Source organism: Loxodonta africana, chromosome 2 (assembly GCF_030014295.1).
Source record: "Loxodonta africana isolate mLoxAfr1 chromosome 2, mLoxAfr1.hap2, whole genome shotgun sequence".
In the NCBI taxonomy this organism is placed as follows: Eukaryota; Metazoa; Chordata; class Mammalia; order Proboscidea; family Elephantidae; genus Loxodonta; species Loxodonta africana.
Window position 1 is genome coordinate 228975878 of NC_087343.1, and position 20585 is coordinate 228996462.

General features: G+C 46.7%; 1 protein-coding gene across 3 annotated transcripts in view; it reads left to right on the forward strand.

The window, feature by feature from the left end:
• The window catches only part of PCNT (pericentrin), a 147037-nt gene that overhangs the window by 104901 nt on the left and 21551 nt on the right, over positions 1-20585 (forward strand). For all 3 annotated transcript variants that reach the window (XM_064279604.1, XM_064279605.1, XM_064279606.1), the window contains 8 exons: positions 5469-5648; positions 5965-6138; positions 6718-6913; positions 10149-10371; positions 10773-10923; positions 13587-14018; positions 18630-18895; positions 19877-19979. In XM_064279604.1, coding sequence (XP_064135674.1) covers positions 5469-5648; positions 5965-6138; positions 6718-6913; positions 10149-10371; positions 10773-10923; positions 13587-14018; positions 18630-18895; positions 19877-19979 — 1725 coding nt within the window. The remainder of the gene's footprint in view (positions 1-5468; positions 5649-5964; positions 6139-6717; positions 6914-10148; positions 10372-10772; positions 10924-13586; positions 14019-18629; positions 18896-19876; positions 19980-20585) is intronic.

Consider the following 20585-nt stretch of genomic DNA (forward strand, 5'->3'; position numbering starts at 1 on the left):
GGAAAAAAATATATCAAGCAAATAATAAGCAAAAAAGAAGAGGAGTAGCAATATTAATTTCTGACAAAATAGACTTTAGACTTAAATCCACCACAAAGGGTAAAGAAGGACACTATATAATGATAAAAGGGACAATTGATCAGGAAGACATAACCATATTAAATATTTATGCACCCAATGACAGGGCTGCAAGATACATAAATCAAATTTTAACAGAATTGAAAAGTGAGATAGACACCTCCACATTTATAGTAGGAGACTTCAACACACCACTTTCGGAGAAGGACAGGACATCCAGTAAGAAGCTCAATAGAGACACGGAAGACCTACTTACAACAATCAACCAACTTGACCTCATTGACGTCAACAGAACTCTCCACCCAATTGCTGCAAAATATACTTTTTTTTCTAGTGCACATGGAACATTCTCTAGAATAGACCACATATTAGGTCATAAAACAAATCTTTGCAGAGTCCCAAACATCGAAATATTACAAAGCATCTTCTCAGCCCACAAGGCAATGAAACTAGAAATCAATAACAGAAACACTAGGGAAAAGAAATCAAATACTTGGAAAATGAGCAATACCCTCCTGAAAAAAGAATGGGTTATAGAAGACATCAAGGAGGGAATAAGGAAATTCATAGAAAGCAACGAGAATGAAAATACTTCCTATCAAAACCTCTGGGACACAGCAAAAGCAGTGCTCAGAGGTCAATTTATATCAATGCACACATACAAAAAGAAGAAAGAGCCAAAATCAGAGAACTGTCCCGACAACTTGAACAAATAGAAAGTGAGCCAAAAAAGAACCCATCAGGCACCAGAAGAAAACAAATAATAAAAATTAGAGCTGAACTAAATGAATTAGAGAACAGAAAAACAATTGAAAGAATTAACAAAGCCAAAAGCTGGTTCTTTGAAAAAATTAACAAAATTGATAAACCATTGGCTAGACTGACTAAAGAAAAACAGGAAAGGAAACAAATAACCCGAATAAGAAACGAGAAGGACCACATCACAACAGAACCAAATGAAATTAAAAGAATCATTTCAGATTACTACGAAAAATTGTACTCTAACAAATTTGAAAACCTAGAAGAAATGGATAAATTCTTGGAAAAACACTACCTACCTAAACTAACACATTCAGAAGTAGAACAACTAAATAGACCCATAACAAAAAAAGAGATTGAAATGGTAATCAAAAAACTTCCAACAAAAAAAAAAAGCCCTGGCCCGGATGGCTTCACTGCAGAGTTCTACCAAACTTTCAGAGAAGAGTTAACACCACTACTACTGAAGGTATTTCAAAGCATAGAAAATGACGGAATACTACCCAACTCATTCTATGAAGCCACCATCTCCCTGATACCAAAACCAGGTAAAGACATCACAAAAAAAGAAAATCATAGACCTATATCCCTCATGAACATAGATGCAAAAATCCTCAACAAAATTCTAGCCAATAGAATCCAACAACACATCAAAAAAATAATTCACCCTGATCAAGTGGGATTTATACCAGGTATGCAAGGCTGGTTTAATATCAGAAAAACCATTAATGTAATCCATCACATAAATAAAACAAAAGAGAAAAACCACATGATCTTATCAATAGATGCAGAAAAGGCATTTGACAAAGTCCAACACCCATTTATGATAAAAACTCTTACCAAAATAGGAAAAGAAGGAAAATTCCTCAACATAATAAAGGGCATCTATGCAAAGCCAACAGCCAATATCGCTCTAAATGGAGAGAACCTGAAAGCATTTCCCTTGAGAACGGGAACCAGACAAGGATGCCCTTTATCACCGCTCTTATTCAACATCGTGCTAGAAGTCCTAGCCAGGGCAATTAGGCTAGACAAAGAAATAAAAGGTATCCGGATTGGCAAGGAGGAAGTAAAGTTATCACTATTTGCAGATGACATGATCTTATACACAGAAAACCCTAAGGAATCCTCCAGAAAACTACTGAAACTAATAGAAGAGTTTGGCAGAGTCTCAGGTTATAAAATAAACACACAAAAATCACTTGGATTCCTCTACATCAACAAAAAGAACACCGAAGAGGAAATAACCAAATCAATACCATTCACAGTAGCCCCCAAGAAGATAAAATACTTAGGAATAAATCTTACCAAGGATGTAAAAGACCTATACAAAGAAAACTACAAAGCTTTAGTACAAGAAATTCAAAAGGACATACTTAAGTGGAAAAACATACCCTGCTCATGCATAGGAAGACTTAACATTGTAAAAATGTCTATTCTACCAAAAGCCATCTATACATATAACGCACTTCCGATCCAAATTCCAATGTCATATTTTAAGGGGATAGAGAAACAAATCACCAATTTCATATGGAAGGGAAAGAAGCCCCGGATAAGCAAAGCATTACTGAAAAAGAAGAAGAAAGTGGGAGGCCTCACTCTACCTGATTTCAGAACCTATTATACAGCTACAGTAGTCAAAACAGCCTGGTACTGGTACAACAACAGGCACATAGACCAATGGAACAGAATTGAGAACCCAGATATAAATCCATCCACGTAGGAGCAGCTGATATTTGACAAAGGCCCAGTGTCAGTTAATTGGGGAAAAGATAGTCTTTTTAACAAATGGTGCTGGCATAACTGGATATCCATTTGCAAAAAAATGAAACAGGACCCATACCTCACACCATGCACAAAAACTAACTCCAAGTGGATCAAAGACCTAAACATAAAGACTAAAACGATAAAGATCATGGAAGAAAAAATAGGGACAACCCTAGGAGCCCTAATACAGGGCATAAACAGAATACAAAACATTACCAAAAACGATGAAGAGAAACCCGATAACTGGGAGCTCCTAAAAATCAAACACCTATGCTCATCTAAAGACTCCACCAAAAGAGTAAAAAGACCACCTACAGACTGGGAAAGAATATTCAGCTATGACATCTCAGGCCAGCGCCTGATCTCTAAAATCTACATGATTCTGTCAAAACTCAACCACAAAAAGACAAACAACCGAATCAAGAAGTGAGCAAAGGATATGAACACACATTTCACTAAAGAAGATATTCAGGCAGCCAACAGATACATGAGAAAATGCTCCTGATCATTAGCCATTAGAGAAATGCAAATTAAAACTACAATGAGATTCCATCTCACACCAACTAGGCTGGCATTAATCCAAAAAACACAAAATAATAAATGTTGGAGAGGCTGCGGAGAGATTGGAACTCTCATACACTGCTGGTGGGAATGTAAAATGGTACAACCACTTTGGAAATCTATCTGGCGTTATCTTAAACAGTTAGAAATAGAACTATCATAAAAAAAAAAAAAAAACCATACAACCCAGAAATCCCACTCCTGGGAATTTACCCTAGAGATACAAGAGCCTTCACACAAACAGATATATGCACACCCATGTTTATTGCAGCTCTGTTTACAATAGCAAAAAGCTGGAAGCAACCAAGGTGTCCGTCAACGGATGAATGGATAAATAAATTGTGGTATATTCACACAATGGAATACTACGCATCGATAAAGAACAGTGACGAATCTCTGAAACATTTCATAACATGGAGGAATCTGGAAGGCATTATGCTGAGCGAAATTAGTCAGAGGCAAAAGGACAAATATTGTATAAGACCACTATTATAAGATCTTGAGAAATAGAAAAAACTGAGAAGAACACATACTTTTGTGGTTACGAAGGGGGGAGGGAGGGTGGGAGGGAGAGGGTTTTTTATTGATCAATCAGTAAATAAGAACTGCTTTAGGTGAAGGGAAAGACAACACTCAATACAAGGAAGGTCAGCCCAATTGGAGTGGACTAAAAGCAAAGAGGTTTCCGGGATAAAATGAATGCTTCAAAGGTCAGCGGAGCAGGGGCGGGGGTCTGGGGAACATGGTTTGAGGGGACTTCTAAGTCAATTGGCAAAATAATTCTATTATGAAAACATTCAGCATCCCACTTTGAATTGTGGCATCTGGGGTCCTACATGCTAACAAGCGGCCATCTAAGATACATCAATTGGTGTCAACCCATCTGGGGCAAAGGAAAATGAAGAACACCAAGGTCACACGACAACTAAGAACCCAAGAGAGAGAAAGGGCCACATGAACCAGAGACCTACATTATCCTGAGACCAGAAGAACTAGTTGGTGCCCAGCCAGAATCGAAGACTGCCCTGTCAGGGAGCACAACGGAGAACTCCTGAGGGAGCAGGAGATCAGTGGGATGCAGACCCCAAATTCTCATAAAAAGACCATACTTAATGGTGTGACTGCGACTAGAGGAATCCCGGCGGCAATGCTCTCCAGACCTTCTGTTGGCACAGGACAGGAACCATCCCCGAAGACAACTCATCAGAAATGAAAGGGACTGGTCAGCGGGTGGGAGAGAGATGCTGATGAAGAGTGAGCTAATTAAATCAGGTAGACACTGGAGAGTGTGTTGGCAACTCTTGACTGGAGGGGGGATGGGAAGATAGAGAGAGAGGGAAGCTGGCAAAGTTGTCACGAAAGGAGAGACTGAAAGGGCTGACTGAATTGGGGGAAAGCAAGTGGGAGAAGGGAGTAAGATGTATGTAAACTTATATGTGACAGACTGATTGGATTTGTAAATGTTCACTTGAAGCTTAATAAAAGTTAATTAAAAAAAAAAAATTCACAGTTAAAAAACCCAGTGGCATCGAGTTGATTCCAACTCATAGCAACCCTATAGGACAGAGTAGAACTGTCCCATAGAGTTTCCAAGGAGCGCCTGGTGGATTCGAACTGCTGACCATTTGGTTAGCAGCTGTTCAAATGGCCAATAGACTCATGAAAAGATGGTCAGTGTCATTAGCCATCAGAGAAATGAAAATCAAATCCACAGTGAGATACCATTTCTTTCCCACAAGGATGGCCAAGATGGAAAAAAAATGGATAATAGCAAGCATTGGAGGGGATATGGAGAAACTGGAACCCTCCTCCGTTGCTGGTGGACATACAAAATGGTACAGCCATTGTGGAGAAGAGTCTGGTGATTCTTCAAAAAACTAGAGGTAGAGCTGCCATATCACCCAGCAATTCCACTCCTAGGTCTGTACCCAAGAGATCTGATAGAAATGACACGGACAGACATGCACACCTACGTTCATCACAGCAGTGTTCACGATAGCAAGAAGATGGTAACAACCAAGAGAAGGACAAGAAGTTGGTGTATTGTGGGTATCTGTGGAATGTTGGATCCAGAATTCCACTGCCTTTCAAGGCCATGGGAGAGATGACTCTCTCAGCGGTTGAATGGATAAGTAAAATGTGGTAATACGTAAAAACTCGCAATTAGAACAGCCCAGGAAATGCTGCAGGGGCCAAAAGGGTGGCAGTCTTCACTGCTGGGTGGGCAGGTGAAGTGGGGTGGGGAGTCTTCTCATCGTCAGGGCATGAGGCCGGCTGTCCTCTCTAACCTGACTTTGTTGCAGGCGCTGCTGAAGATGGTGTGTGATGAGAGCCACCACATCCTGGCCTTGTCTGAGTACCGGCGCAGCGCCAGCACATTGGAAAGGGGTGAACCATGTGCCCCGCTGGAGCATGTCCCAGGGGAGGGGCCAGGCCTGATGGAGGCAGCGCCGGCCCTCAGAGGACCCCAGAAAGGAGAAAAGGTAGGATGACTCTGGTGGAAACCTTGGGGTGCTGAGCAATGCTGTCAGTGCCAGGCTGCATTATGGTGCCACTAGGGCACTGGGTCTTTAGGGCCCGCAGCAGCCTGCAGTGGGTCCTCACTCCCCTCAGGTGGGGTGGAGTCCTCATGCAGGACGCTGAGGGTGCGGTGCGAACGCACTGTACTGCCTGCCCCCACGGTCTCTCTTTCGTTTCTCCCCCTGACCAGGACGAGTGGGTCACCTCTGCCTCAGTGGCCCATGCTCCTCATCCACAGCGTGTGAAGTAAGGACAGTACTTTCTCGTCCTCTGTTTCAGGAACTTTCTGACGTGTGTGTGGACTGGAGGGGAGTATTCCTGCGGGCTGTACAGGATGCGTTCGAGAAGGAACGGCATGCCCTGGGCGTTGAGCTACAGTCCAGGCTGGGCTGGTGTGAGCCGGGGGACGGCAGCTACCTGCTGGAGCGGCTGGAGAGGGTTGTCCAGGAGCAGGTGAGCAGACACAGGTGTCTTGGGTGAGGAAGGTGCAGCTCTGATTTCACACATGAGCTTCCGTTTACACTTTAACTCAACCTTGGGGTGTGGCAGTCTCCCAGTGCCTCGCTGTGTCTTCATGACTGAGCACAGAAATGAGGAATTGTGTGTGTGCCTTGTCCCCACCTCTCTGTGTGGACAACTGAGCCTCCCCAAGAGCTCTGGGCACTGACCCGCAGTGTGTTAGTACTGACCAACGTGTCTGAGACCCCCTCCTCCCACCTGCTCACTTCTAAATGGGGAGGCTGTGTTCTTGGCATCAGTGCCTCAGGCAGTGTCCAGGCTGGTCTGAGCAGCTCTGCTAGAGCTCCAAGGAGGAGGGCTCTAGGGTGCAGGTGGCTGCTGTGCACGTGGGCTCCTTGCATGTTCGCTGTAGGCGCTGTTCCTTGTCCTCAGCACTCAGCAAGGTGCAGCCTGTGTCCCAGCGAGGACCTGGGTTCCTGGCATGTGGGACTCCTGCTTGCCCCCACTTCTGGATCACACCCCTTCTCGCCCCCATGGTGCCCATCTTTACACCTCCCTGCCACCTGTCTGCAGGGTGCCCTGCAGGAGCCGTCTGCGGAGTCACTCTGCCTGTCTGACCGGAGCAGCCTGCTGTCTGAGATCCAGGCCCTGCGTGCCCAGCTGCGCATGACACACCTGCAGAACCAGGAGAAGCTGCAGCAGCTCTGTGCGGCGCTCACCAGTGCAGAGGCCCGCGGGAGCCGCCAGGAGCACCAGCTGCGAAGGCAGGGTGTGTAGGCACCTGCTGCCCGATGCCTGTCTGTCCTGGCATCGTGCCCATGTCCATTAGCATTCAGTGAGTGATGCACAGCTAACAGAGGCCCCTGGACCCCCCAAGGCAGCCATGAGAGCCCGTGTGTCGGGGCTGCCTGTCCACTGTGGTATCTGCATCGCACCATCCTAGGGCAACAGGGTGGGACCCTCTGAATACAATAAGCGTGTCTTTATGAGACCTGAACGACAGCAGTGCTGCCTTCCTTGGGTGAGAGGGCTCAGGGTGAAGTGCCTGGGGGCATACTGCATGGCCAGGCTTCCTTCTAGAAGATTCTTGGGGCCCATACCAGGCCAGGAGCATTGTGTCGGGTCACTGCACTTGAACTTGGTTTAGATCCTCTGTGATGATGGTCGTGTTTTCCGAGCACAGGTAGCTCCGTGGTTTCCCATCCCACCTGGATGCCTTTGCTTTTACGTCTCGCCTATTGACTGGCTCAGGCGCCCAGTACTACGTGCTCAGACCCTGGTATCCCCAGTGCTTGGACCCTCAGCACGACATGCTCAGACCTCTGAGAGTGGCACCCTGCCCTGCTCTTGGGAGGGTCCACCTCTCACTGTGACGTGGGGTGTCAACATCTCTTGGGCCCTCCGTGTTGGTTTGGCGTGGGTGGGGTTGTACCGTGTCGAGTGGAGAGGCGTGTGGCCTGGGAAGCCCTCATGGTGTGTGGCCCTTTTGTGAAGTTGGCTCTCATTTGCCGACACGAGTGTTTGTGCGTCAGTCCGTGAAGGCCTGGCCGTCATTCTGTTTCTTGTGGAGCCTTTTTCTGGTTGTGGTGGCAGGGTAACGCTGGTGTCACAGACAGGTTAGGAGTGGTCCCTGCTCGTCTGTTTCCAGGGGAGATTGAATCATGGCATTGTCTCAAGTGTTCCCCCCCCTTTTTTTTTTTATTGTAGAGAAAATGTATACAACAAAACTTTCAGCATTTCAACAGTGTCCACATGTGCAGTTCAGGGCCAGTGGTTATATTCTTCAAGCTGTGCCGCCATTCACACCACCCTTTCTGTATCCTTCATCCCCATCTACACAAGCAACATTGCCTCCTTCCCGCCCCTGCTGACCACTTAGATGCTTTGGTTTCTGTACACTTTTTTTTTTTTATATAAGTGAGATTATACAGTATTTGTCCTTTTGTGACTGACGTGTTTCACTCAGCGTGATGCTTTCAAGGCTCATCCATGCTGTGGCATGCATCAGGACTTCACTTCTCTTCGTGGCTGAGTAGTATTCCATTTAATGCGTATACCGCATTCTGTTTATCCATTCATGCTTATAGACGTTTCAGTTGATTTTACCTTTGGCTATTGTGAGGAGTGCTGCAGTGGACATTGGTGTACAGGTTTCTGTTTGTGTTTCTGCCTTCACTTCTGGGTATATACCTTGGATTGGGATTTCTGGGTCATATGGTAATTCTGTCTTCAACTTTTTGAGGAACCACAAACTGTTTTACGTGATGGCTGTACCATTTCACATTCCCACCAGCAATGGATGAGGGTTTCACTTTTTCCACTACCTCACCACCCCGTATTGTTTTCTGTTTTCCGATCATTGCCATTGTAATAGGGGTGACACCTCTTTGAGCTTTTGATTTGCATCTCCATAATGGCTAATGCAGGAGCCCTGGTGGTGCAGTGGCTCCAACTCACCATCCGGTTCTGCAGGAGAAGGATGTGGAGATCTGCTTCTGTAAAGATTTACAGCCTTGGAAACCCTCTGGGGAAGTTTTACTCTGTCCCATAAGGTCACTCTGAGTTGGAATCAACTTGATGGCAGTGAATTTGGTTTTTGGAATGGCTAATGACATTGAGCATCTTTTCCTGTGCTCATTGACCAATTGAATAATTTCTTTGGTTAAATGTCTGTCCAAGTCCTCTGCCCATTTTTTTTTCTTCAGTTGTACTTTAGATGAAGGTTTACAGAACAAACTAGTTTCTCATCAGACAGTTAATACACGCATTGTTCTGTAACATTGGTTAACAACCCCACAACATGTCAGCACTCTCCCTTCTTAACTGTGGGTTCTCTATTACCAGCTTTCCTGTTCCTTCCTGCCTCCCAGTCCCTGCCCCAGGGCTGGTGCACCCCTTTAGTCTTGTTTTGTTCCACAGGCCTGTCTTATCTTTTGCTGAAGGGTAGACCTCAGGAGTGACTTCATTACTGAGCTGAAAGGGTGTCTGGGGGCCATACTCGCAAGGTTTCTCTAGTCTCTGTCAGGCCAGCAAGTCTGGTCTTTCTTTTTGAGTTAGAATTTTGTTCTACATTTTTCTCCAACTCTGTCTGGGACCCCTATTGTGATCCCTGTCAGAGCAGTCAGTGGTGGTAGCCGGGCACCATCTAGTTGTACTGGACTCAGTCTGGTGGAGGCTGTGGTAGACATAGTCCATTAGTTCTTTGGTCTAATCTTTCCCTTATGTCTTTGGTTTTCTTCATTCTTCCTTGCTCCAGAAGGGATGAGACCAGTGGAGTATTCTAGATGGCCACTTACAGCTCTTCCCATTTTTTGAAATGTCTTTTTGTTGTTAAGCTGTAGAAGTTGTTTTTTTTTTTTTTTTTTTAATGTATTTTGGTTATTTATACCCTTATCGGATATTTGGTTCTCAAAAATTTTCTTCCATTCTTTAGGTTATCACTTCACTTTGTTGATGAAGTCCTTTGATTTACAGAAGTATTTAATTTTTATGAGATCCTCGTTATCTATTTTGTCTTTTGCTGCTTGTGCTTTTGTTGTCTCTAAGTGTTGGTCGCATTCACCAGTGAAGCCACCTGGGGCTGGGGCCATCCATAGTTGTGCCCAGGGTGACTGAGGCAGCGGGTTGGCACAGAGCCACCTTCTGTCTTGGCCCCTGCCCCATCTCCAGGGAGACCCCAGACCTGAACGGTTCTGGAAGAGCATGTGGCCATGCCGCTCTGGCACCCCCAGCTGGAATTGGAGGTCTGGAAGGAAAAGGAACGGTTACAGGAGTGGGCTCAGGACAGACCCACTGCATGGTGGTTGGGGGCACACAGGAGGAAAATGTGCTGAGGGTTTTAACTGCATTAGGAGAGATGGGCTTCTCGTTACAGAGGGTGCACCGCCCAAAGGGAGACAGCCCCAGACCACACTAGCATTTCCAACCTGCCAAGTCATCTGTACAGCTCACTTTGGGCTAATGAATGATGCTGCTGCAGCACGTTTTTTTACTCTCTTTCTCAGTTGAATTACTGGCGTATAAGGTTGAGCAGGAGAAATGCATAGCCAGTGACTTACAGAAAACGTTGAGCGAAGAGCAGGAGAAAGCAACAAGCGTTCGGAAGCTGCTTGTGTTGGAGCAGAATGCCGTCAAGGATCTGAAATCCGAGCTCTGCGAGTGTAAGCAGGAAAATGAAAGGCTGCTCAAGTCCCTGAATGACGTGCAGAAGGAGGTCCTCCAGCTGAGGTGTGGACGTCGGTGAATTACTTTCAGATACATGTTGCTTGCTGGCCCCCCTTGTTAATAACTTTCACCAGATACTGAATTGATATATATATATATATATATATATATATATATATATAAACGGAAGCTATAGCTCTCGCCATACTTCCCTTGGCATCTAAGTAAAGTAGAACGTTGTCATGTGCCGTGAACTGCACTGGGTGCTGTCATAGCCCTAAAGTAGCGCCTGCTCTCACTGGGTTCATGGCCGTAGGAGAAGGACCCCCCATGTACTCACAGTGAGATGGTGATGGGTCTCTTCTCTCTGTGGTGAGCTCTGCCCCACCTGTCTGGCAGTGCTGGTCCATCCACATGTCCCTGCAGAGCGCTCTGACACAGTGCCACTGGTTGGTGTCCCCCAGGTCCGTGCTGGACAGTAAGGAGAAGGACCTGGAGGCGACGCTGGAGGAGCTGGAGGCTGAGCATGAGAAGGAGCGCGCCCTGCAGAGCCAGCTGGAGGAGGAGCAGCTCCAGCATCTGCAGAGGGAGGGCCAGAGCTCGCGGGCCCTGGAGGTAAGTTAACCGTGGCAGTGCTGCGCCCTCATTGGTGCCTTCACTGCATACCCTGGGCGCCCTGATGTGTGAGCCGTGTAGTGTAGCAGCATTCTGGCGGCAACACACACTAAGGAGTCATTGTGATATGGCTTCTCTTTACAACGGAGCTTGTGCAAGCAAGTCCGTGCTGTGTGTGGTTTTGGTGCTCACTTGTGCAGTACAAGCGTAGCGTATGTGCCGTGAATGATGGTGAAGTATCCTTCCAAAACACCTGAGTCTTGGCTTTTGACACCCAAGGTGTGTGTTTGTGTGAGCATCCTGTGTATAGATGTATCTCTAACCCCAAGGCACGTGTGTGCACTTACCCTGTGCTGCTTTCCAAAGGGTACCTCACCGCGTCAGAGGCTGGTGACTGACAGTGGAACCTTGTGGGCACTTCTGTCCTTGTGGGTCATGCAGGGTCAGTTGCTGCTGGGTCAGAGGATAGAAACAAAACCTTGGCAGGAAGATTGTTGTTGTTATGTTGTTAGGTGCCGTTGAGCTGGTTCCAACTCATAGTGACCCTGTGCACAACAGAAAGAAACACTGCCCGGTCCTGCGCCATCCTCAGCATCGTTGCTATGCTTGAGCCCATTGTTGCAGCCACTGTGTCAGTCCATCTCACTGAGGGTCTTCCTCTCTTTTGCTGACCCTCTATTTTACCAAGCATGATGTCCTTCTCCAGGGACTGATCCCTCCTGATAACACGTCCAAAGTATCTTACATGTAGTCTCGCCATCCTTGCTTCTAAGGGGCATTCTGGTTGTACTTCTTCCAAGACAGATTTGTTTGTTCTTTTGGCAGTCCATGGTATATTCAATATTCTTCGCCAATATCACAATTCAAAGGTGTCAATTCTTCTTCGGTCTTCCTTATTCATCGTCCAGCTTTTACATGCATATGAGGCAATTGAAAACACCATGGCTTGGGTCACGCACACCTTAGTCCTCAAGGTGACTTCTTTGCTTTTCAACGCTTTAAAGAGGTCTTTTACAGCAGATTTGCCCAGTGGAATGCATCTTTTGATTTCTCGACTGCTGCTTCCATCCGTGTTCATTGTGGATCCAAGTAAATGAAATCCTTGACAACTTGAATCTTTTCTCCGTTTATCATGATGTTGCTCATTGGTCCAGTTGTGAGGATTTTTGTTTTCTTTATGTTAAGGTGCAATCCATACTGAAGGCTGTGGTCTTTGATCTTCATTAGTAAGTGCTTCAAGTCCTCTTCACTTTCAGCAAGCGAGGTTGTGTCATCGGCATAACGCAGGTTGTTAATGAGTCTTCCTCCCATCCTGATGCTCTGTTCTTCATATAGTCCAGCTTCTCGTATTGTTTACTCAGCATACAGATTGAATAGGTATGGTCAAAGGATACAACCTTGACGCACACCTTTCCTGACTTTAAACCATACAGTATCCCCTTGTTCTGTTTCAACGACTGCCTCTTGATCCATGTACAGATTCCTCATGAGCAAAATTAAGTGTCCTGGAATTCCCATTCTCTGCAATGTTATCCATAGTTTGTTATGATCCACACAGTGGAATGCCTTTGCGTAGTCAATAAAACACAGGTAAACATCTTCCTGCTACTCTTTGCTTTCAGCCAGGATCCATCTGACATCAGCAATGATATCCCTCGTTCCACGTGCTGTTCTGAATCTGCCCTGAATTTCTGGCAGTTCCCTGTCGATATACTACTGCAGCCGTTTTTGAATGATCTTCAGCAAAATTTTGCTTGTGTGTGATATTAATGATATTGTTCTATAATTTCCACATTCTGTTGGATCACCTATCTTGGGTATAAGTGCATGTATGGATCTCTTGGAGTCAGTTGACCAGGAAGCTGTCTTCCAGATTTCTTGGCATAGATGAATGAGCACTCCAAGCGCTGTATCCATTTGTTGAAAAATCTCAATTGGTGTTAAGTCAATTCCTGGAGCCTTGTTCTTCACCAGTGCATTCAGTGCAGTTTGGACTTCTTCCTTCAATACCATCGGTTCCTGATCGTATGTTACCTCCTGAAATAGTTGAATGTTGACCAATTCTTTTTGGGGTAGTAACTCTGCGTATTCCTTCCATCTTCTTTTGATGCTTTCCACATCATTTAATATTTTCCTTGGCTTTAATTTTTTCTTCAGTTCTTTCAGCTTGAGAAATGCTGAGTGTGTTCTTTGCTTCGGGTTTTCTAGCTCCTGGTCTTTGCACATGTCATTATTATACTTTACTTGGTCTTCTTGAGCTGCCCTTTGAAATCTGTTCAGCTCTTCTACTTCATCATATCTTCATTTTGGTTTAGCTACTTGATGTTCAAGAGTGGGTTTCAGAGTCTTTTCTGACATCCAGTTAGGTCTTTTCTTTCTCTCCTGTCTTTTAATAACCTCTTGCTTTCTTCATGTATGAATAGCAGGGGAACATGGCAGGAAAGTTTAAAAAAACAAACAAACCAAACCCATTGCCTTCACGTCGATTCCAACTCATAGCGACCCTATAGGGCAGAGTAGAACTGCCTCACAGGGTTTCCAAGGAGGGCCTGGTGGATTGGAACTGCGCACCTTTTGGTTAGCAGCCACAGCTCTGTCAGGAAGACTAGGCAGATATTTTTCCTCTGCTTTTGACCTTCCTGTTTCTTCCTTTTCCGCTGCAGGAGTTGCGAGCATCTTTGGAGAAGCAGTGTGCTCAGAATAACAGACTATGTGTGGCATTGAAACACGAGCAGACGGCGAAGGAGAACCTCCAGAAGGAGCTGCAGATTGAGTGTTCGCGCTGTGAGGCACTGCTGGGGCAAGAGCGCAGCAAGCTCGCCGAGCTGCAGAAGAGCATGCAGGCGGAGCAGGGCCGCTCCCGGGAGCTTTCGGAGGCCCTGGCCCACGAGCGCCTGCTGACGGAGCAGCTGAGCCAGAGGGTGCAGGAGGCCTCGCTGCCCCAAGCCCTGCTGCAGAAACTGGGGATGGAGCAGGCCCGTGTGGCAGAGCTGCAGGTGTTGCTGGAGCGTGTGCAGCAGCAGGCTGTGTGCGCCCAGCAGAGGTTGGAGGCTGAGGTGCAGATGCGCAGCGAGGAGATCAAGCGAGAGAGGGAGGTAAGTGCCAGCCTGGAGGCGACCGTGGAAGCCCTGCAGACCCAGAAACAGGAGCTGAGGTGCTCTCTGGAGAAGGAGAGGGAGAAGCCAGCACAGTTAAAGGCAGAATTAGAGCAGTTACACGTGAGATTGAGAGAGCAAGATGCACGCAAGGAGAGGAGGAGGAGAGCGGAGCAGAGGCAGAGCCGTGCAGACGCAGAGAAGTGCAAGACGTGGCAGAGAGACAAGGAGAGACTGGTGAGCACAGCTCGTCGGTACAGGGCCCCAGAGAGCACGAGGGTTGGCAGGGGACAGCCTCACAGATAGACCATGTGGGAGCGAGGGCTTCTGCTGGACTCAGTGCTGTCCCGTTGGTCCGTGGTTCTGTCCTTCTGCCAGGACCACCCAATTTTGGTTACTGCAGTTGTGTAGTAAGTTTTGAAATTGGCAAGTGTGAGTCCTCCTACTTTGTTCGTCTCTTGAGGTTGATTTGGCTCTCAGGGTCCCTTGTATTTCCATATGAACGTATGTTTAGGGGTTTCCTTGGTTTCCCCAGTGGAGTTAGACCCTGGGGCAGGGACCTCACACGTTTGCTCACTGCCTTCTCCCAGGCCTTTTACGGGGCAGGCATGTAACTGGCAGTAGGCCAATGAAATGTCTCCATTTATGTGGGTTTCCTTTAATTTCTTTCAACAATGTTTTATAGGTTTCAGAGTATAAACTTTGCACTTCTTTCGTTAAATTTATTTCATAGGATTTTTAAATTTTTTGATGCTATTGTAAATGGAATTGGTTTCTTAATTTCATCTTCAGATTGTTCCTCGCTGGTGTAGAGAAGTACAGTTGATTTTTGTATATTGTACCCTGCAACTTTGCTGAACTCGTTTATTCATTCTTATAGGGGTTTTTTTTGTTTTTTTTTTTTTGTGGACTCTGTAACATTTTCTTCATATAAGACCATGTCATCTGCGAGTAGGGATAGTTTTACACCTTCTTAATCTGGATCCTTTGTATTCCTTCCTGACTAATTGCTCTGGCTATCGTCTCCCATATAGTGTCTTCTTCCTGATCTTACAAAAAAAAAACAAACCCAGTGCCATCAAGTCGATTCCGACTCAGTGACCCTATAGGACAAAGTAGAACTGCCCCATAAAGTTTCCAAGGAGCATCTGGCAGATTTGAACTGCCAACCCTTTGGTTAGCAGCCATAGCACTTAACCACTATGCCAGCAGGGCTTGCTGATCTTAGGGGGAAGGAAGTCAGCCTTCCGCCATTAAGTGTGACTAGCTGTGGGTATTTTATAGATGCCCTCTGTCAGATTGAGGAAGTGACCTTCTATTCCTAGCTTATTCATCTTTTCTTTTTTGTAATTATAAAGAGTGTTGGATTTTTTTCAAATGCTTTTTCTGTGTCTATTGAGATCATAAGGTTTTTTTTCCTTTATTCTATTGATATATTATGTTGATGGTTTTTCAGATGTCAAACCAGCCTTGCATTCCTGGGATAAATCTCACTTGATCATGGTGCATAATTCTATTTATATGCCATTGGTTTCGGTTTACTAGTATTTTGTTGAGAATTTTTGCATCTATGTTTACAAGGGATATTGGTCTGGGTTTTTTTTTGTTTTGTTTTTTTCCTTTTTGATGTCTTTGTCTGGTTTTAGTGTCAGTATAGCATTAGCCTCAGTGATGCGTTGGGCAGTTTTCCCTCCACTGTGTTTTGTGTAGGACCCTTCATTTTTTGTTGCATTTTACGTCAGCCAAAAAAGCCTTTGTTTTTGATGTGATCGTATCCTGCATCTTCTTATTGGATTGGCTTTTGTTTTGTCCTCTTTAAAAATATTATTTAAAATACTTTTTAAAAATACCCGTACTGTTTCTTTTTATACCTTGGAGAAATTATAAAAAGTTTAAAAACACACAGATAAAACCAGTAGCCTGGTCTCGTTACTGGTTAGCTTGCCATAAAATAGTTAAAGAAGCAAACATCTGTTTCTAAGACCAAAGCTTTAGTTTTGTAAATGTTACAAAGGTAAATTAGATTCTAAAATACTATAGAATTGTTTTGTAAGTTCCTGTCAGGGATGTGACTAATATTTTGGGGGAACTTTATTGGAATATAATCTACATACGGTAAAATTTACCATGCATACAATTTAGTGCTTTTTAGTATAGTCACAGAGTTGTGCAAACACTACTACAATCTAACTTAGAACATTTTCATCACCCAAAAAAGAAACTCGTACCCGTTAAGCAGTCACCCCACTTTACCCTGTCCCCCGGCCCCTGGTAACCTTTAATCTACTTTCTGCCTAGGTTTTTCCCGTAAGTGGGATCATACGCTGTCTTTTTCTGACTGGCTTATTTCACTCAGCACGATGTTTTCACAGTTCATCCATGTCGTAGCATGTGTCAGTTATGATTAATGTTATATAATGTAAAAAAACACTTCAGAATATTTGTGGTGTTTAATCACTGAAGTCTTGGGAAGTGGAGAATGTTTTGAAGGTGTAGACATGGGGCAGGGTGTGGCCAGGAATGTCCCAAATGACTGAGTGGACCTTGGTAACTGGGGACCCTGGACTCTACAGTCAGGGTTTATTTTCCCCTGGGAAGAGGGACCTGCTACTTTCTTGTGATTGTCAAAGAAGCTTGTTCTCCTTTGAGTATTTTCCCAGACCACCTCGAATGTTTTCAGCTAAACCTTTTATTTGATTTTGACTTTTTGTAAAAATGAGAAATGAGTGGTAACATTATTGCTTAAAAAGTAAATACAAAGGAAATGTTTTCTAAGGCAAATCAGTAACTGTTCTTCCTGACGCACCTAGCTGTGTGTTTGAGGTCATGTGGCCCTCCAGGTGTTGCTTTTGCTGCAGGTGGCTGGGTTGATCTGGATCACAGGCTGCTTCGCTAGCATAGCTGCACAGAACGAACTTATCAGTTCCTGTGTCTGACTTCCCTCATCTGGGAAATTAAAGATAAAATGGCCATTCTTGTCCTCTCTCTTGAATGCAGTGAGACATGTTCAGGAGCAGTAGTCTCAGGGCATGTTGTGACCAGTGGAAACTGCCCCTTACAGCGGGGTATGCCCCCTGCACCAATGGGGCGGGCTTCCAACCCTTCCCACCGTCTGCTCGGTGGGGCCTCGGGCAGAGCGTCCCTGTTGTTCCTTCATTTGTAGAACTTGTCACCATTTCGTTTTTTGGCCCCCTCCCCAGTGCCAGCTTGTGTCCCCACTCTCAGGAATCCCTTCTTGCCCGTTTGGTCTCAGTTCCCCCCTCCCCCGGCCCCGGCCCCGGCCCCTTGGATGTCACCTGGGAAGCACCCTGTTGCTCTTCCTATGGCCTCCTCTCCAGCGAGCTTTCATTTAGGGATTTCCTCAGTCTCCCCAGTGGAGCTAGACCCTGGAGCAGGGACCTCATGCATTTGCCGGCTGCTTTCTCCTTTTTTTTTTTCTCCTTGGCCCATCACAGGGCCTGGCACATAATTGGCGGTAAATAAGTGAAAGTGCAGTGAAGAGAGTGATTTTAATCTCATTTTACAAATAAGAAGGTGGAGGCTTTATGAGGTCAGGCCCAGAAGGCAGAGGGCTCTCAGATGACCCAGCTCAGACCCAGGGCTGTGTTCAGCCAGCAGCACAGGCTCCTGTGGCAGGCAGTGTGTGTGTGAACACCTTCTGGTGTGTTTGTGTGCACACGTGCGTGTTTACGCATGTATGTACATGTGTACGGGCCCCTGCGTGTCTCAGTATGTGTGTGCTTATATGGGTGTGTGTGTGCTTGTGTGTAGTATGTGTGTGTGTACATGGCCCTGTGTTCATGCAAGTGGATGTGTGCATATGTATGCGCCCCTGTGTGTCCACGTGTGTCTGTGTGCATGCAGTGTGCGTTTGTGTTAGTGTGTACATGTATCTGTGTGTACATGTCCCTGTGACTGTGGAGTGTACATGCATGTTTATGTGCATGTATGAATCATGCATGTATCCACGTGCACTGTGTACATGCCTGTTCACGTGTGTATGTGTTTTGTGCATGTCCCTGTGTGTTCATGTGTATAAATGGGTGTGTTTGTGCGGGTGTGCATACATGTGCCTTTGGTATCTGTGTGTGCATGTGTTCGTGTGTATACGTGTTCGCGTGTGCCCTTCATGCTTGTGTGCTTGTGTGTTTATGGCCCTGTGTGTGCATGTGAGTCTGTGTGTGCAGCATGGCTGTGTTGATGTGTGTAAACCAGGATGCAGGGGCTGTGAAACTCCATCCTGTTTTCTCCAGCACCTCATGCTCCTCCCCTTTCACTCAGAGTGCTTACCTTGGACCTTGTGAAAGCTTAGTCTTCCTCACAAGTAAAGATCGGGTTCTCTTAAACCACGTTTCTAGGGCTTGGTTTGGCCCATCCCGACTCTTGTTGTACCCAGGGCACCCCGGCACAGGGCATGTGGTGACTCGCTGCGTGCAGTCATGGTGGGAGACTTGGGTGCAAAAGAACGTCCACCTGCCGCCTGCTGGAGTCCCACTCTGGCCCGCGAGGACCTCCCCTTGTATGCCGCTCTGTGTTTGCTCTTTCTCTTGGCAGTTTGGTATTGGGAACATGTATGTGATGGTCTCTTGTGTTGTTTGCCATTGATGACAGCGGGAACTAGAATTGCAGCGTCAGCGTGATGAGCATAAAATTGAGCAGCTTCAGCGGACGGTGAGGGACCTGCAGTCAAGGGAAGACTTGCGTCCTGGTGGTGGCCTCTGTGCCAGTTCGCCCCGCAGTGCTGGCCACACAGAGCTGTGCTTCCCGCTGGAGCTTAGCCGCCTCAGAGAACAGCAGGAGCAGCTGGAGAAGGTACGGCAGCAGCTGCTCTGTGCTACCGGGCTCCTGACCAGCTTCATCCACCAGACCGTGAACAGGTGCGTACACCTTCATTAGAACTCACCAGTACAGCTTAAGCATTGCTTTTTAAATTAAGGAAATCTGTGAGATTTTGGCAAAATAAAGGCATTTCTTCACTTTCAGGCCCAGGTTTTAATGAAATAGACACTCTATTTCCTTTTCTGTGTTCGCAGATAAACTAATGGGCAGGACTCTCTGGAAGATACTGGAAAAATATTATTTTTTGTATTTGAATATTAGAAAAAGCCTTGTGACTCATAATGTACCTGTCCTCAGGTTTCCACATCTGCTTTGACATTGGTTCTGCACCTACGCACACCTTTACAGGTGTTCACCTGCAGGTCCTCCGGCTGTCACTCTGGGACCCCTAGGTCTGCTGCACACGGCCCATGCTGGCGCGTGCCATTCAGGAGCCACAATCGGGACGATTTCAATGGATAGAAAAGCTAACGTTGATATTTTCTGTCTTTCCAATGCACAGAAACCCAGTTAACACAGTTCTCCTTTTACTAATTGCATTTAATGCTTAGAGCAGCATGATTTTCAAGCAAAGCTTCATTTAGGCCTCTTTTCTGCTCGGGGCCTGGTGACCGAGATGGCCATCCCCACGGGTCCCACTGCTCCACCCGGAGCGACTCCTGGCTGAGGCTGGCATGGCCACCATGCCGTGTGACCGTCCACACCATTGCTGTGCTGTGTGATCATTGGCACTGCTGCTGTGTTCCTAGGCTTCCCAGCCCCCCAGCCCCTTTGCTGAAGAAATACTTCTGTGAACCAAATGTAGCCCAACAAGTAATTCATACAGTGGTCATGGTGCTGTGGGTAACCCTCCCAGCAGCCCTGTAGGGAGCTCCCCATCTAGCCTGGTGCTGTGTGGTGATGGTGTACAAACTCCTTTCCTTGGTCTCCCTCTTCTAGCAGAGGGTGGGTTAATAGCTATGGAGCAACAGTCCGTTGGTGTCCATACAGACACTTTAAATGCCTGTTTATTTTTACAGAACAATTAACGATTGGACATCATCGAATGAGAAAGCAGTGGCCTCGTTGCTGCAGACGCTGGAGGAACTGAAATCTGACCTGAGCACGTCCACCTCCTCTCAGGTGAATGACAGGCTCATGAGGTGGTGCTCCCTGTGCCCTCTCAGCCACTCTCTTCCCTGCCTTCTCTGCCCCCTTCTTCTTGCCCCGTCCTGCGTCCTCCACAGTGTCCCCCCTGCCCCATCCCCCCGTCCCGTGTTCCCCCCAGGGTCCTCCGTGCCCCATCCCTCCACCTTACGTCCCCCCCTCCATCCCCTGTCTTACATCCCCCCCAGCATCCTCCCTGCCCCGTTCCCCTGTCCTGCATCCCCCAGTGTCCTCCCTGCCCCGTTCCTCTATCTTACATCCCCTCTCCCTCATCCCCCCATCCTGTGTCTCCCCCAGTGTCCTTTGTGCCCCATCCCTCCATCTTATGTCCCCCTGTCCCCCATCCTGTGTCCCCCCCAGTGTCCTCCCTGCCCCATCCCACCATCTTATGTCCCCCCCGCCCCAGCGTCCTTCCCCATCCTCCTGTCCTGTGTCTTCCCTGCCCTGTCCCCCCATTCTCCATCCCCCTCAGTGTCCTCCCTGCCCCGTGTTCTCCTGCCCCTCCCCTCCCTGCCCTCTCCACCCCTCTTCTCCCTGCCCCCATGTCCCCCAACTTGTGTCCCCCTGTCCTGTGTCCCCCCA